General features: G+C 48.8%; 1 protein-coding gene across 22 annotated transcripts in view; it reads left to right on the forward strand.

The window, feature by feature from the left end:
• The window catches only part of MYO18A (myosin XVIIIA), a 778,205-nt gene that overhangs the window by 267,520 nt on the left and 492,516 nt on the right, over window positions 1–18,169 (forward strand). For 12 of the 22 annotated variants that reach the window (XM_086955112.1, XM_086955111.1, XM_086955109.1 and 9 more), the window contains exon 4: window positions 11,025–11,915. The exons of the other annotated variants lie outside the window; for them this stretch is intronic. In XM_086955112.1, the coding sequence (XP_086811238.1) occupies window positions 11,025–11,915 (891 nt within the window). The remainder of the gene's footprint in view (window positions 1–11,024; window positions 11,916–18,169) is intronic. 22 annotated transcript variants of the gene reach the window in all.

The raw sequence follows: 18,169 nt of genomic DNA on the forward strand, positions 1-18,169 counted from the left end.
AGTCCTGTTTCTCTGTATAATTTCCAAGGCACAGTCTGTGCGCCATATTGGAACTAGTTACTGGGCATGTCAAACAATCAAGTCAGGACAGATGTTGGGCCTGTCTACTAAAACCAAAGCAGATGATTCATGCAATACCAGCAGCTTCTCTTCTCCATAGACCATTGGTTTGATGAGGCTACAGGATAGCAACCTACAATGTGCTGTCCATGGGGTTACAAAGGTGTTCAGATATTTATTGTTGCACTATCCACATTTACCTGGGTATTAAAGGTCCTTGCACTGTGGCTTACGGTCCCACATCTCACCTGGCATGTCTTTAAGGCGGGTCTCAAGATCAGGCCTCAGACTGTGTGCGGAAAGTGTTGTCGTTTCGTTCGACCCACAGTTGAGATAGATCTAAGGTGACAAAGTGGAGAAAATATGCGTTTAGGCCACATTTTGCTCACATAAGCTTATCATGTGGCACTCTTTTGGACATACCGTCTATGGCACATTTTTGAGTCTTTTTGTAGGTCTAGAGTGAGACACACGTTAACTCTCATACATACACACACACTTACTTGGGCTTCTTTCAGCCAGCCCTCTTCATCCATTCATCTGCTGTTCTTCTTCACGTTTTCCTTCCACCCGCTACGACATGTACCATGAGGCAGTGGTCAGCCCACTTCAGCCAGTGGCTAACTTTATTGTGAGTGATGGCATTCTGCTCTTTCACAAGGGGCACATCTGTACACAAAGTGGTTCCCTTTACTGCCAGTGTGACAATGTATGCTGTTTGAGAGCAAAATGTATTTCTGCATTTAGCCATTTAAAAAAAATGCATGTGTGTGCCTGTCCTCCAATAATACATTTTACAGAAAACATGACAAAACAAGTACTTACGAAGCCTAAAAGGTGACAGTCAACACCGGACCCTTTGGCTTTGCCAATGCTTGTTTAGGTCTAACCTTGACAGCACAGCAGTCTGCAAGACATGGTTTTACAGTGCTTTAAGATTGACATAGTGTGAGTTCTGGCTACCCCCAGAGGAAGGAGTAGTACTTCGTACCTTATGTTGGCTATTTGGTGTATCATTCCACCTTCCAAAAAAATGTATGTGGGACTATTTACATCTCCAAACTACATTCAATAACCACTCTGTCGCATTTAGTTATTTATCTCCTGTTTAAATTCTATACAAAAAGCAATCATTTTCCCCATTTCTTCCCAGCATTTGCAAAGCTAATAGGGCAAGCTTTCATTTGATAAATGGTATTTCTGCGTGCAAGTTATGTAAACATTTGTGATGGTCTTTGTTACTTTGGCAGATTAAAGCCAGGCCTGTTGACTTTGCCAATGCACATTTAACAAATCGTTGCTGCCGGCACTTCAGACTCGGGAAACTTACAAGATTCACTAGGACAGAGTGACAGATTCTCTAAGAGAATCAGTGCGAATTTGCTTCTGGTTTGTTTGCTGATCTGTTTTTAAATCGTGCCTCTCACGCTGAGTTGATTCGTCCCTTGTGAACCACTGGAACATTCTGCCTGCAGGTCCAGCCACGTTCAGAAAAAGAAACGTTCGCTTTGCGTTTCGTGCAGTATACAGTGCCTGGCAGTTCCCAATACCTGGCTGTCATGCTGGGCAGAGGTCGGGTGCTGTCATGCTGGGCTGAGGCGTGGTGCTGTCACGCTGGGCAGAGGCCTGGTGCTGTCACGCTGGGCAGAGGCGGGGTGCTGTCACGCTGGGCAGAGGCGGGGTCACGCTGGGCAGAGGCGGGGTCACGCTGGGCAGAGGCGGGGTGCTGTCACGCTGGGCAGAGGCCTGGTGCTGTCACGCTGGGCAGAGGCCTGGTGCTGTCACGCTGGGCAGAGGCGGGGTGCTGTCACGCTGGGCTGAGGCGTGGTGCTGTCACGCTGGGCAGAGGCCTGGTGCTGTCACGCTGGGCAGAGGCGGGGTGCTGTCACGCTGGGCAGAGGCGGGGTGCTGCCACGCTGGGCAGAGGCCTGGTGCTGTCACGCTGGGCAGAGGCGGGGTGCTGTCAAGCTGGGTAGAGGCGGGTGCTGTCATGCTGGGCAGAGGCGGGTGCTATCATGCTGGGCAGAGGCGGGTGCTATCATGCTTGGCAAAGGCGGCCGGGTGCTGTCATGCTGGGCAGAGGTGCGGGGTGCTGTAATGCTGGGCAGAGGCGGGTGCTGTCATGCTGGGGCGGGGTGCTGTCATGCTGAGCAGAGGCGGGTGCTGTCATGTTGGGCATAGGTGGGTACTGTCACGCTGGGCAGAAGCGGGGTGCTGTTCTGCTGGGCAGAGGCGGGGTGCTGTCACGCTGGGCAGAGAAGCGGGTGGTGTCACGCTGGGCAGAGGTGGTGCTGTCTCGCTGGGCAGAGGCGGGGTGCTGTCATGCTGGGTTGAGGCCGGGTGCTGTCATGCTGGGCAGATACGGCCGGGTGCTGTCATGCTGGGCAGAGGCAGGTGCTGTCATGCCAGCACCTGCCCTGAGGTGGCCCCTTCCTTGAGGTGGCCCCTTCCTTGAGGTGGCCCCTTCCTTGAGGGGGCCCCTGCCCTGAGGTGGCCCCTTCCTTGAGGTGGCCCCTACCCTGAGGTGGCCCCTTCCTTGAGGTGGCCCCTACCCTGAGGTGGCCCCTTCCTTGAGGTGGCCCCTTCCTTGAGGTGGCCCCTTCCTTGCGGGGGCCGCGGCTCCAGAGCGGGGACCCGAGTGTTCTCGGTCCTCTGGGAGCGGAGACGGTATCCATGGCTCAGTTCACTCCGCTAAGAGGGGGCGTCGGCCCACACTGGAAACGGACGCGCCCACTGGCTGTGTCGTGGGGGTCACCTTAGGACGATGGATGCTGGCTTGCTTAAAATAACTGCTGAGTAACCGCCCGGGCCTTCTACTGAACGGAGGGCGGTGGGCACCGAGGCCCTTTCCAAGCGATAAAGGGGAGGTGGGGGTATCTTCCCTCTCCCCTGATTACTCCCGCCCTCTCCCCCCCACCCCTCCCCCCCCCCCCCCCCCCCCCCCGGGGGGGTCCCTAGGCACTGTTAGTCGCTGGCCGTGGGTTCTCCTCCCACGGCTATTCTCCCGACATCATGCCCCCCCCCCCCCTTCCCCCCCCTTTTTTTTAAATCATTTTCGTCCTTCTTGGGCTCGGTCCTTTCACGCACTTCAGACTGTGGCTCTACGCCAGGCCCGAGGTTTATCTGGCTCCGCAGATGCCGGGGCGTATCTGGGCGCGCAGCTCTGTCCATGCACGGGGCTCCTCCAGAGGCCGCGGGTGCACCGGAAGCTGTGCCCCAGAGCTGGGTGGCAGCGCGTGGGCGCGCGAGCGGGGTGGTAATTAGAGTGTAGGCCGGGAAGGCCTTCTGGTTTGGCAGTGGGTTCCTGACTAGGTCGCCGCTAGATTGGCCACTGACAGTGGATACGCATTCATTATCGACCCCTTGTGAAACCAGTGGCGGTGAATTTACACCAGCTTCACAAGAACCAGCAATTGACTGATTTGACTACTACAATTACCACAAACTGGAACCCTTTGACAGGTTTATCGTTGGATTTTGAAGATTTTATGGAAATCCCAGTTGCACTAATTGGGTAAACTGAAGGTGAACTTGAAGTCAGATATCTGAAATCAGTGGTTTTATGCATACACTTAAGAGGCGGGCCATTATGTTTTTGTATCAGATGAGTTCTCATACATTTTGAGGAGCTGCTGCGGGTCTTGTCAGGTCTTTGAAACCAAGAAAAGGGGCTCTTTTTCAAACAAAACAGTGAAAAAAAATAACAATTAATTCACACCCTTCAAGCACTTCTCCATAGACAACCCACAGCTCAAGCTCGTCTTTCTTCCCCTTTAACATCTGATGTTAACATCCTTCTCAGCGATTTCAGTACATTTCTGAAAAAACATGTGAACACATACGCTCCAACTAACACACGAATGTGCAAACTGAAATCATAAGCACTCATGGAGACAAGAAACACTCTATCCATAGACATGAAAGAAAACACCTTTACTGGCTATCAGAGTTAGTCCCTCCACATAACATGCACACTGCTCATTACATCATCTAAAGCCAAGCATTAGACCAACACAATCAATGAATCTAGCAACAGAAGTGGAACACTTTTTAAAACAATCTAGCAGTGCACCAACTCACTGCATGACTTTCCTGTCGCACACTCAATGGACATTTGCAATGCCATCAACCAATGCCGTGGGAAAAAGAACAGAAGATCTAACAGCAAATTCATTGCACCAAACCTGCTTCTTCTCCTCTGATACACACTCCTTCCTGCTTCAACCTACAATGGTCATCCTACAAACTATTTCACATAAAGCCCCTCCAACATCCCAAATTCTTTTTTTTGCAGTTTTATGTAGCGTGAACTTTACCCATAGGTATTGAGCGCTTTAAATGAGCACCAGTTACGTTACACAAGGACACATTCATTTTTTTGTTTTTGGTAGGCACGGGGAGATTGTGATTTGCCCAGAATCACAGGATGTGGCCGCGACCCCGAGGCTCGAACCTTGGTTTTCCAGCTCCAAAGTCGGCAGTCTAGCCATCAGACCACATCCTCACAAAGCCACCACCTATGAAGATATCTTACCCTCGTACTGCATCACAGCCTTCCTTGAAGAAGCTCTCACCTCCTATTTCTAATCATCAGTGCCTCCCTCACCCAAGGCATCTTCCCTGATCTGCTGAAGACAAGTCAGATCTTTCGGTTTTGGAAGTAACCCACACTTGTTCCATAGGACTTTTCCAATTACCAGTTGGTCCTGGTGACATTTCCAATTGCCAGCTCACTAGTCATTTACCCTTCTTACCCTTCATCGACAAGATCATTGAAAAAGCAGTCTGTCGACAACTTTAATATCTGCCATAACTGTTAAAAGTTAAGGAAGGAGAGTCCAGAGGCAGACAGAATGTACTGGACCCCTGTTGTAACAACAAGGGTCTTTTATCACAGGTGTCCTGGGAACCCTGTAGTGCAGAACCACTAACTGGGAATTAAGTATCCCTATTTAGGACCTAGCTCTCAGGATAGCAAGACAGAGCAGTTCAAGGCTTTCTTAGAGAAAGTTCTGTAGGCTCGAGACTCAGCACCCTGTACCACAACAAAGAGCACTTAAAACGAGTTTTTAAATGTGAAAAGGAAAAGGTGCTCTATTACACTCGTTACCTGTGATGACCGTCTATAAGGGCCTCACAACCAACAGGGTGGGCCACTAAAGAAAGGATCTGTAGATCAGATACTTCCTAAATTTACCGTGAACCCCTTGTGCATGAGGTATCTCTAACAGTCTACACTCCTGCAAATTCAGAACCCTAAAGATTCAATACCCCCTGTACTCCCAACACAACCTCAAGGAATGCCTTTAATCAGAAGTAAGGCCTACTGGTTGGTCACGGTGTCACCTAAATAATTACAAGCAAAATTATAGAATCAGAATATAGCACAATCAATATTTTAAGCATTTCAGGATGGTATCACCTTTCAATAAAATTCAAAAATAAATACAATCAGTTATTGTCAAAAATGAGCATGTCGCTAAAGAATTAAATGTTCAGAACTATACAGTGTATAAGTCTTTCTTTTAGCTTTATACAGACTGTAAAGCAGCCACAGGATAAATGTCCATGCAACCCAGATCTATATTACTAAAAATCCCACCTCCAGAATTTTCTAACATGAAAAATGTCTCCAGGGAACATAGAGTGACATAACCAAATGTAACCATGGGCTCCTGTGTGATACTGCGGGGCCACCGCCACCTCTGGAGGTACTGTTGCACCCCGAGGCACTCTGCACCAGATATTACAGCAGCCATCCAATTGCCCTATTGGGCGAGCCTAAATATAGTGAATTCGGTCAGCAGCATTACATTTGATGTGGCTGCGTGCCGTGTCTTCCTTTTCTTTTGCGAACAAAAATCTGCTCACATGCAGAAATTGCAGGCTATCAGGGTGTCCCTGCCCTATATGTGGGGCATCCCTACAACTTTTTTTGATCTCTCATGGGAACCCCAAACACTTGGAGCCACCCCGCCTATCTCACTGTTCAGATGGCGAGGGCAACGACTGCTCCCTTGTCCCACCCGCAGTTGTTGCAGGTGAGGCTCCTCCAGATGGTCCTCTGGGGGGGCACTCACAGTTGCGGGCTACCCTGGGGTAATTAACCCCTTAGCTGCGGCGGCTATTCCGCCTCAGCGCGAGGGGGCTGGGGGGGCCGCGCGGCGCTCCCGTCCTCGTGACGGAACCGCTCTGTCACGAGCCTCGGGTGGGCTGTGCTTGTGACGGAACGGTTCCGTCACGGCCCCGCCAGCTTAATAGAACGCGCTGCGCAGGCGAGAAATCAGCGCCCCGCAGGCGCGGCGAGCTGGCCGTGACCGAACCGCTCTGTCACCAGCACAGCCCACCCGAGGCTCGTGACGGAGCGGTTCCGTCACGAGCACGGAACGGGTTAAAGAAACTACCCAACGCAGGCCAGTTGTTTTCATTGCAGTGGTCCTGGGTGCTCATCGGGAAGGCCACCGAGTGAAGAGGCTAACCAACTGCTATTATCTTGAGCCTTAATCGGCCATTTTTGATGGGAAAGGAGATGTTTTGCTCCTGGTGGTGCACTCTTTTTCAGTCTTACTGGTCTGGCTTCTAAAATGTTCATGGTGTTTTCTGGGATTTCGTCCAGACCTGCTTTCTTGTCCCTTCAGGTCCTCAGGAATCTCCTTGGCCCTGTTTCTTACACAGCTGTACCCATGTGGGACTCAAGGCAGACCACTTGGCTTGCCTGCACTCCCGAGATTCCACGGCCTTCTGGCCACTTGCAGGGCACCTTTTTTTTTTTTCTTCACAACAAACTTTATTGTCTGAAATCACATATTATGCATAGCTCTGTCTCCCAGAGGCAACTGCCTTCATCAATGAATCGCGAGAATCGTCGGGTACAGTTTAACAGATGAAAAACAATTGAAGCAAAAAAGAAAGCCCCCCTCAAGGCATGGCAAACATAGGATGCAGTAAATGTTCAACCCCCCTGCCCACCCCCTCCCGCGCCCTCCCTGCGTGCCCACTTGCATCATAGAATACATGCACTTTACAACGCCTTGTACCTATCAGGCCAACTGCCACTGTTCATAGTCCATCTCCTCACACTGTCGGGAGGGTGGCTTCCTCAGGCGGTGGGTCCAAGTCCAGACCCCGATAGTCCGCCCACCGTTTCCAAATTTTGAAATGCTTCCTGGGATATCCCCTTGCGAATAATATGGGCTGTTCTAAACCCATGCAGTAATCCATTCCGTTCTTCCAGGCTGTGAGCGACGGGGCCCGGGGGGCCTTCCAGGCTCTCGCGATATCGCGTTTCGCTAATGTAAACCCCAGCAGCATTAGGTGATGCTTATACCAATGCACCCCTTTTTTGCCTAGCAGCGTGAGGTGCCCCTCTGATTGCTACCCTATTGTTTCTCTGGGTGAGACATGCTCAGGCCTGTCAGTCAGTGTAAATGTCATTAACCCATGCAGATTCTGCCCCCACCCTCTTTCTTTCCCAGGTGAAATGTAATCTACCCAAATCATCCTGTTGTCTGTGTAAGGCTTTGATCCACCAGCTGACCATAAAAGCAAATAACCTGCCCAGTGTGGTAGTTCAAAACCTGAATTTAATTAGCGGCTGGCTCAGACAAATGTGACCAAAACCCAAAGTAGAAGAAGAAGGGCAAAAAGCAAACAAATGAGTATTCTGTAGCACCTGGGACCTTAGTTACCCTAGAGAAGCGCACATTACAAGTTTCTCTAGGCTGAGCCAAAGCAACATTGTTATTTTGGTGCAGCTTTCACCTACGGTTTGAATACAATAAAGCGCTGCAGACTTGCAGCGAAGCACTATGTACTCACAGCGTAGTAAAAATTACATAAGGGTATTTCCTTATTGAATGCCTAAATAAAATATAAGGCCTGCACAGGCCATTATCAATTTATTAAAGGTCTCACCTGCGACACACCACCTGTATGAAGTAGTGAAGTAGTGTGGCTCACTGGTTAGAGGCGGCAGACCCGAGAGCAGAGGACGGCCCGGGACCAGGGTTCGATTCCCGGCGCGGCAGGTTTCTGGACCAGGGTCAGCGGACTCGATAATTCTCTCGCCTCGGTGCCCACTCTGATCAGCGGTCACACTCGGCAACTCTGGGCATTAGCTTGCCTCATCTTCACTAACGGCCCCACCAGACCGCCGGGGATGCCTGGTCTCACCCTGGAGATACCCATTAAGGGACCATCTCTCAGGGAAGCCAGGAAGGGTTTCGCAGCGGTCGAAGCGCGGAGGTACCCCTTCGGGAGTGATTCCTGCGCTATATAAGCACATAATTAATTAATTAATTAATTAATTAATTATGCAGACACCAGGCTGAGTTGAACAGTATTTCCACGTGCTCTTCCTGCAAACCACTGCAGCACGTCTTACCTCAGCTGCCTAGCAACAGACTCCATGTTACAAGGAAGACTCAGGGAGTTGGTATCCAAGTCCATTCTCCCAAAGCTTATAGTGTTTGAGACTCAGTGGCACTTACTCTTGGCTGTTATCCAAAACAGAGATTGTCCAAACACAAAAAATCTAAGGGGGTTAAGTCCGGTGAGAACCCAAGTCATCGCACTAAGCATTTCCTGCATGATTAATAATCCAGTTGCAGATTATCATGCAGTTATTTTACAAATCATATCTGGCTGACAAACTAAGCATCTCCTTTGGCTCTCGAAACATCCACCACCTGGGAACCATCGCATTGGAGATTAAAACATGTGAAATAGAAAGAACAAGTTAATGGGTCTTTTGCAATTATGCACCGATGATCTGAATTGACATTCCCATATCCATCAGCACTGCCACAACCCTGCTCCAATTTAGGAAAGTGCCGTAGACACACCTTTTTATAGAAAACCACACACGACGCAGTAACAGCCCAGTTTCACTCTTAGAAACCAGCTATTCCTCCAATTATAGGTTGACTGTGTCTTTGCCTTGGACTCCCCAGCTTTTCGGCTAGGTTGACACTGCATAAATACCATATGACATGCATACATGCATACTAGCATAGTGAATGGTTCCAGTGAACTAAGCCCACTACATGATTCAGGTCTCCATGGAATTAGTTGCAATCTAACAAGTCGCCCAGTGTGCCATCATTTAACAGGAAATCATCCAAATGGGCAGCAACGCGTATCTACTCTGAGACTTTCAGCTTCAGACACCTCGAGCTGGAAGGCAGACTCCATGGCTGGTTGGAGTCCGTACTCTGCAGGCTCAAACTTCAATGATTCTGTTTGAGAGACACTTCCACAGTCCTGGCACAGCTCCCCTTCAGGTAGATAATCACGATGGAAGTTTCGTCAACCTTCTGGTAATCCCCATAGCCTCAAATCCTGTATCTTCCTCCTCCACCAGGAGGGGATCGTCCTTGTTATTTCTTTTTCCAGCCTTGGCTTGAAGAGAAGTGAGCTCTTCAGGGGTTCTCATAGGATGCAGGGTAAAATGCCATTAGTATGCACTCCTAAACACATCACTAACCTTCCCCCTAAACAAATCACTTCTGTCCAACTCCTCATTCCCATCAGTGGAATGTGATTTCGACTCTGAAAATTGCCTTCTGGCTAAAGAAACCTCCCTCCGCATTCCTTTGTAAATCCGAGATGGCAAAGACCTTTCACGGTGTCAGCACTCGGCTTTTGCTGGTAAACCTCCCCTGGCTGCCACCGAGGAAGGAAAACCTTTCTTGTTCCTAAGTTAAAAGAGCAGCCGAAGCCTCCTTGGGCCACATGAAGTTGGAGAGCCCAGGATGAAACCGAGCAGAGGCTGGTGACTTGTTCACACTTCCTTCCCAGACCTACCTTCACTCTGGTCTCCTCGAAGACTTTGCAGCTGAGAACACAGCAGACGAGGCCCGTCGCCTTCATTGTTCTGTCTCTCTAGGATAGGGGCATAACTCGCTCCTGGATGGATAAACTTCAATGTATTAAACCTCTTATAACTTTAAAAAAAAACCTAAGAGATAATTTAAAACTGTATCCTAAAGCAGAAGTACATAGACTTTGGAAATAGTCTGTTCATGGCCGCACGTGACCTGAGTTCAAGGCTTGGATACTTTTTTGGGGAGTAAAACTGTCAGGGTGGTACAGAATGACCACAAGGTCATGACACAGCCAAATACATTTTCACATATGTTACTTGCACCACGGCAGCCTCCTCTTCTGAAGCGCAGACATAATGTTGCAGCTATTCATTCTATTCTGTTCTAATCGATGTATTTTTTTTCCTTACGCTGATTCTCACTGGGCGCAACTTCAGGTCATTTTATGTTGGTGGGGGAAGGGGAAGGGTGCAGAGTTTAAGCCCACATGGTGAGACTGGTGAACTGAATGTGTTGGGCCACTCCCATTTCAACGCAGAAGTAATAGCAATACCACTTACAAGAGAGTACATATGGTTTACGCTTGGAATGTCGCCATAGGATTGCAGCAGATGCGAAAAAAATGAGTGACACAGAAAGCAAATAATAAAAAACTAGAGGGTGTGGGGGACAGAGTTAAAGTCCCATCCTCTTTGACTCATGAAATGCGGGTATTAAGAATGTAATTAGAACGTGCTTGTGGGTCATTTGAAGTTACCTTCATTTGAGGCAAAATAAACTCTCATAATAATTAATAAACTCTCAGGACTGGGTGTTGCTGGTTTCTAAGAGCTCAGAATCCTAAACGCACATTTCCTCTCTGATCTATTTCACTTTGCTCTCCCTCTAAACAAACTTGCTCTGGCACGTAGATGGCACACATGGGCGTTCATTTATGAATTTTTTGCCAATGTATTTTCTTGAATATTGTCAGCAGGTTGTTAAGGTTTTAAAGTTTTGAAATGTGACTGGTTAAATGACCGTCGTCGATTCCAGAGCCTATAGTTTCTCTTTAAGTTTGGTGGGCAAGGGAGATTGCTATTTTTTTCTATTGATTGTTCTATTTCCATTACCTAAACCTCTTTGTATTTATAAATGTAGTCTGAAAATGCAGGTGGCGTGAATGATAGGTCGGATGGTTTCAAGAGTCCTGAGCCAACAAGAAGTCCAGAGCCCACAGAAAGCTCATCTGGAGCTCGTGTTCCTGAACCTTGTAAGTCTCCGCGCAGTCTGTGGAGCCCGGAACCTTTGCAAAAGCCCGGGAGAGTGAAAAGTCCAGATCCTTCTCAAAGCTTACGGAGAGTGACGAGTCCAGAGCGCTTTCAAAGTCAACAGGAACCTAGAAGTCCCATACCTTCCCATAATCAAAGTACCTCTGAGGTTGTGTTGAATGGGCACAACCAGCCTGCCCCCCAAAGTAACTCTGCAATAATGAATGGGACACAGACAGAGCCTGGACGGGAAGAGACCCCTGGTGTCTCCAAGAGGAAGGTGGCCTCTGTGGTTCGTAAGATGGTGAGGAAAGTCTTGCCGCAGGAAGAGACGAGCGCTGCGAACATGCCGGGAAAAGATGCGACAAATGTGAGACCTGGCCCAGAACCTAAAGCAGAGCAGAGAACTCAGGCAAAGGTTCCTCCACCTCCTCCTCCCAAGCCAGCCTCCAAGATGGATTCTAAGAAGGACAGCCCAAAAGATGACATATCTGTAGGGTTAACCAGTCTTATGACCCGAGGGAAAATGAAGGAACACCGCCCGCGGTTCAGACCAGCCGAGAGGAAAGCAGCTAAATCTCCAGAACAGAAGTCCGAAACACCCCCACTACCCGCGGTGCAGGATCCAGAGAAGCCAGGAACCCCGACTGTCTTGGAGGACACCACAAAGATGTCTGAAGACCAGGCCAAGGCAGAAGAAAAGCTGCCAATTTTGCTGCCGGCAAAGGTGGAAGGTAGCCAAAGATCGCCTTGGAAATCTCCCTCACCGGATAGAGTGGAGGTACCATTACTGTGTGCAAAGCTAACTTCACAGAGCATGCCAACTTGTGTGATGAGTGATGGCATCATTTGCCCCCTGCTTGATGGCACAAGTGGGTCTAACCATGCATGCAACACTTGGGACTTGATGTGAGCAAGCTCCAAAGAGCTGCCTGCCGTAACAAGCATGTAAATGTTCGTGTTATTGTGTAAATAAGATGTTTATCCAGGTGCCCTCTGTGTCTTTTTGGGAGCTAAATACACTTGAGGTGGGCTCTTGGGGCGTGGCCGGGTAGTAGCAAAGTGCGCAGACATGCTTAGGTTTCTGCTGTCTGTCATTGTGAACCCTTGGTCTACGAGTCTCGCCTTTCCTTTGCCAGAGTCTCTTCCATTAATCTCTGTCATTATGTATACATCTCATTGCTGATACTTGCTGATTTTTGTCCAAGACTGCTCCCCGTAATTCATGGTCAGGGTAGGAGTTCCTATCCTGCGCTCTTCCAGGCTACACTCCGCATGTAATGGTCTATTCAAGCTCATATCTTGGAATCATGCAGCCATTTTAGAAACTAGAGTAAGAAGTATTCTGCGAGTCATTCTTTAGACAAAGGGAGATTCATTTGTCCTCTTTCCATCAAATGTCTGCGATCTTTAAAAGAAAGACGACAAATCCTGTATTGTATCTATGCTGGGATGTAGCGCATTTAGAGCGTATAATGAAACCAGTTGTGGTAATTCTGAAAGATAGAACATTTAGAAATGTGTCAGTGATTGTAACATATTCCTAAATATGGAACACAAGTTCACTTTTAAGTTTAATTTTCAAAAGGAAAAGCTACATTTTATCCTAAATCACCGAACTAGAGTTGTATATTGCAACGCGTACAGTACAGGGTGGTTAAAACCTTAAGCCGCTAGAGTATGGATTTTCCAGCCTGCTTATCACATATTTTTATACTCACTCATGATGTGAGCTGCGGGGATGGAGAAACAAACCAAGCAGTTCTTACCTCCTTGCACGGCTAACAAGGGCATATTTTTGTTTTTCGAAATCAATCAGTCAAGAGTTTGTACAGCTCGGCTACTCACCCGTGAGGGTCTCACGGTGCTTGCGGTGGTGGGGTGGGGGGACTTCTGATCCGTCTGGGCATGGAGGTTCAGTCAAAGAGCCAGGTCTTGAGTACAAAGTATTAGGTCAACAGCACTGATGAGCTGTATGTCAGAGTATCGTTAGCAAAATATCGTCTCACATATATATCATGACCTATAAATCTTATGCGAAAGAATTCCTTTGGATGTAGATTTTCTATTTTAACTACAGTGGGGCGATATTTTTAAAAACAATATTTAGGACGCAATATTTCTGTATCATATTTTAATAAAGGTATTTTGACAAACCACCTTTCTTAGTTATTTACCTGATTCTTTTGAAAAAAAAGTATCTTCAACTGAACTTGTGTTGCATATTTTAGAGATTTTAGTTATAATATTCTAGTACCATACCTCACTAACCACCCTCCTATCTAACGTGTTTAATTTGTGGCTAGAATGAAATGATTACATTTTTGTAACCCAGTTGGTTTAATGTCACAGCCACGCTTTATTTATGATCTTGTAATTTACTCGTGTTACCTTCGTGGTTACACTATAGTGGTTCTCTTTTAGTAATGTACTTCGATTAATTCCAGTTACATTTTCTTTATCCTTTCTTATTCACTTAGCTTTATATCACAGTTCCTTTATAGAAATATTGTATTCCTTGCCCACACCACACCTCTGGAAAAGAAAGTTGAAGTTGAAGTTTAAAAAAATCTATTATGCAGAGGAGTTGTGTTTGTTTCTAAAGAAATATTCAGTCTTATTCAGCACCATAACCAAGCACATACCAGACTCTGCGATCAGTGGGACATACTTCCTGCTCCGCTGACACAAACTTTAAAAGATTGCTATGGCATTGTGGGTAATATGCATTATAGTGATGAAGAGAAGTCAAGTGCTTGCAGTAGTTTGTACCTTGAAGATACAGTGGATATCAGCAGATCTATCCTGGACATCGAACTGCAGCATATCAAGGAGACTTCAGTTGGGATAGACCCAGTCCCTATTCCGACCGTCCCGGAGCCATGTCTGCGGACCACTGATCAGGGGACCCAACATCTGGCCTGACTTCCTTCACTCAGTGTGCACACACAGATCAGGGGACCCCACATCTGGTCTGACTTCCTTCACTCAGTGTGCACACACAGATCAGGGGACCCCACATCTGGTCTGACGTCCATCACTCAGTGTCCACACACAGATCAGGGGACCCCACATCTGGCCTGACTTCCTAAACTCAGTGTGCACACACAGATCAGGTGACCCCACATCTGGCCTGACTTCCATCACTCATTGTGCATACACTGATCAGAGGACCTCACATCTGGTCTGACTTCCTTCACTCAGTGTGCACACACAGATCAGGGGACCCCACATCTGGCCTGACTTCCATCACTCAGTGTGCATACACTGATCAGAGAACCCCACATCTGGTCTGACTTCCTTCACTCAGTGTACACACACAGATCAGGGGACCCCACATCTGGCCTGACTTCCTTCACTCAGTGTGCACACACAGATCAGGGGACCCCACATCTGGTCTGACTTCCTTCACTCAGTGTGCACACACAGATCAGGGGACCCCACATCTGGCCTGACTTCCATCACTCAGTGTCCACACACAGATCAGGGGACCCCACATCTGGCCTGACTTCCATCACTCAGTGTGCACTCACAGATCAGGGAACCCCACATCTGGCCTGACTTCCATCACTCAGTGTGCATACACTGATCACGGGACCCCACATCTGGTCTGACTTCCTTCACTCAGTGTGCACACACAGATCAGGGGACCCCACATCTGGTCTGACTTCCTAAACTCAGTGGGCACACACAGATCACGGGACCCCACATCTGGTCTGACTTCCTTCACTCAGTGTGCACACACAGATCAGGGGACCCCACATCTGGCCTGACTTCCATCACTCAGTGTGCATACACTGATCAGAGAACCCCACATCTGGTCTGACTTCCTTCACTCAGTGTGCACACACAGATCAGGGGACCCCACATCTGGCCTGACTTCCATCACTCAGTGTGCATACACTGATCAGAGGACCCCACATCTGGTCTGACTTCCTTCACTCAGTGTGCACACACAGATCAGGGGACCCCACATCTGGTCTGACTTCCTAAACTCAGTGTGCACACACAGATCAGGTGACCCCACATCTGGCCTGACTTCCATCACTCATTGTGCATACACTGATCAGAGGACCTCACATCTGGTCTGACTTCCTTCACTCAGTGTGCACACACAGATCAGGGGACCCCACATCTGGCCTGACTTCCATCACTCAGTGTGCATACACTGATCAGAGAACCCCACATCTGGTCTGACTTCCTTCACTCAGTGTACACACACAGATCAGGGGACCCCACATCTGGCCTGACTTCCTTCACTCAGTGTGCACACACAGATCAGGGGACCCCACATCTGGTCTGACTTCCTTCACTCAGTGTGCACACACAGATCAGGGGACCCCACATCTGGCCTGACTTCCATCACTCAGTGTCCACACACAGATCAGGGGACCCCACATCTGGCCTGACTTCCATCACTCAGTGTGCACTCACAGATCAGGGAACCCCACATCTGGCCTGACTTCCATCACTCAGTGTGCATACACTGATCACGGGACCCCACATCTGGTCTGACTTCCTTCACTCAGTGTGCACACACAGATCAGGGGACCCCACATCTGGTCTGACTTCCTAAACTCAGTGGGCACACACAGATCACGGGACCCCACATCTGGTCTGACTTCCTTCACTCAGTGTGCACACACAGATAAGGGGACCCCACATCTGGCCTGACTTCCATCACTCAGTGTGCATACACTGATCAGAGAACCCCACATCTGGTCTGACTTCCTTCACTCAGTGTGCACACACAGATCAGGGGACCCCACATCTGGCCTGACTTCCATCACTCAGTGTGCATACAATGATCAGAGGACCCCACATCTGGTCTGACTTCCTTCACTCAGTGTGCACACACAGATCAGGGGACCCCACATCTGGTCTGACTTCCTAAACTCAGTGTGCACACACAGATCAGGGGACCCCACATCTGGCCTGACTTCCATCACTCATTGTGCATACACTGATCAGAGGACCTCACATCTGGTCTGACTTCCTTCACTCAGTGTGCACACACAGATCAGGGGACCCCACATCTGGTCTGACTTCCTTCACTCAGTGTGCACACACAGATCAGTGGACCCCACATCTGGTCTGACTTCCTAAACTCAGTGGGCACACACAGATCACGGGACCCCACATCTGGTCTGACTTCCTTCACTCAGTGTGCACACACTGATCAGAGGACCCCACATCTGGTCTGACTTCCTTCACTCAGTGTGCATACACAGATCAGGGGACCCCACATCTGGTCTGACTTCCTAAACTCAGTGGGCACACACAGATCACGGGACCCCACATCTGGTCTGACTTCCTTCACTCAGTGTGCACACACAGATCAGGGGACCCCACATCTGGCCTGACTTCCATCACTCAGTGTGCATACACTGATCAGAGAACCCCACATCTGGTCTGACTTCCTTCACACAGTGTGCACACACAGATCAGGGGACCCACATCTGGTCTGACTTCCTAAACTCAGTGTGCACACACAGATCAGGGGACCCCACATCTGGCCTGACTTCCATCACTCAGTGTGCATACACTGATCAGAGGACCCCACATCTGGGCTGACTTCCTTCACTCAGTGTGCACACACAGATCAGGGGACCCCACATCTGGTCTGACTTCCTTCACTCAGTGTGCACACACAGATCAGGGGACCCCACATCTGGTCTGACTTCCATCACTCAGTGTGCACACACTGATCAAGGGGCCCCACATTTGGCCTGACTTCCATCACTCAGTGTGCACACACTGACCAAGGGGCCCCACATTTGGCCTGACTTCCATCACTCAGTGTGCACACACTGATCAAGGGGCCCCACATCTGTCCAGACTTCCATTACTCAGTGTGCACACACTGATCAGGGAATCCCACATCTGGCCTGACTTCCATCACTCTGCGTGCACACACTGCTTGATGCACGGAAGGGCATGCCAGACTGAACTGGAGGTTTGCTCCTCGCTCGAGTGGAGACAGGAATTATTTCTTTTCTCATGGCTTTTTCCCCTTAAGGTGATCATGATTTTACTTACAGTGCCAGACCAAAAAAAAACACAATGCGCTGGTGGAGGTGCTAACGTGGTGCTGAATCATAGGCATTTATATGAAATCCACAAGAAATGTTTTTCCTTTTAATTAAAAGTCATCTAGTGCAAAAATAATAACATTACAGTTGAGACCATAGGATGCATTTTTAAGGAAATTTGCATCAAGGCAGCGGTTTGGTAAGTTATGCTGCGGGGGCAGTGCTATCCTAATTAGAACCAGACTACAAGTGCCAGGTGGGTCACTGATATTGATGGCCTGACTTAATGTCTTTCATATGCACTATGCATTTAGAAAGGTGTAACTTTTACAGCCACAAAATGCCCCCCTCTCCCCAGCCTGTTAGTCTGTGTTAAGAGCAGTGACCTGCCCTACGACTGTGCTATGACTTGCCTCCACCATGGAGAGTGATTCCTGATGACGCTCATTCCTTCGTGGAGAGCATGCCTGAGCTGCCTGTGCTTGATGGAATGAGGGTCACCCAACCTGGAGTTGCCTCACTAAATGCCAACCAACCTAGAAGCCGAAATAGCAAGGACTTCTGTGGGCACTGGTTGCAAGCGTAGTACCATTGTGGTTTGTAGGCCACCTTGTTCCGGTCAGGGAACGTATTTTGTGCCCCCAGTAACTAAGCTGCTGATTGGCTACAGAGAAGGCGCAATGCATTTTGGGTTCTGTCAGCCAAAAGCTGCCTACCTCAAGCTAAGATGACATCACAGATGTGCTATAAGGCTCCACGAGACCCTTACAATGGTTATATTCATTACCAGTTGCTAGACGCTGATGAGAGTTGGGAAAGTAAAAGGCAGAAATTGTCCAGAAGAGCAGGCAGCGGAAAGGGAAGAAGGAAAGTTTACAGGTGTGAGACCACATGGTCGATCCCAGAGTCATCGATAGCCGCTACTATGTCAAAGGGGCAGCTGGCTGCCCCGCTTTATGGTACAGTGATGAAAACCTCCCACCTCAAAGTTGCTGGCCGGGTG

Source organism: Lissotriton vulgaris, chromosome 2_1 (assembly GCF_964263255.1).
Source record: "Lissotriton vulgaris chromosome 2_1, aLisVul1.2, whole genome shotgun sequence".
In the NCBI taxonomy this organism is placed as follows: Eukaryota; Metazoa; Chordata; class Amphibia; order Caudata; family Salamandridae; genus Lissotriton; species Lissotriton vulgaris.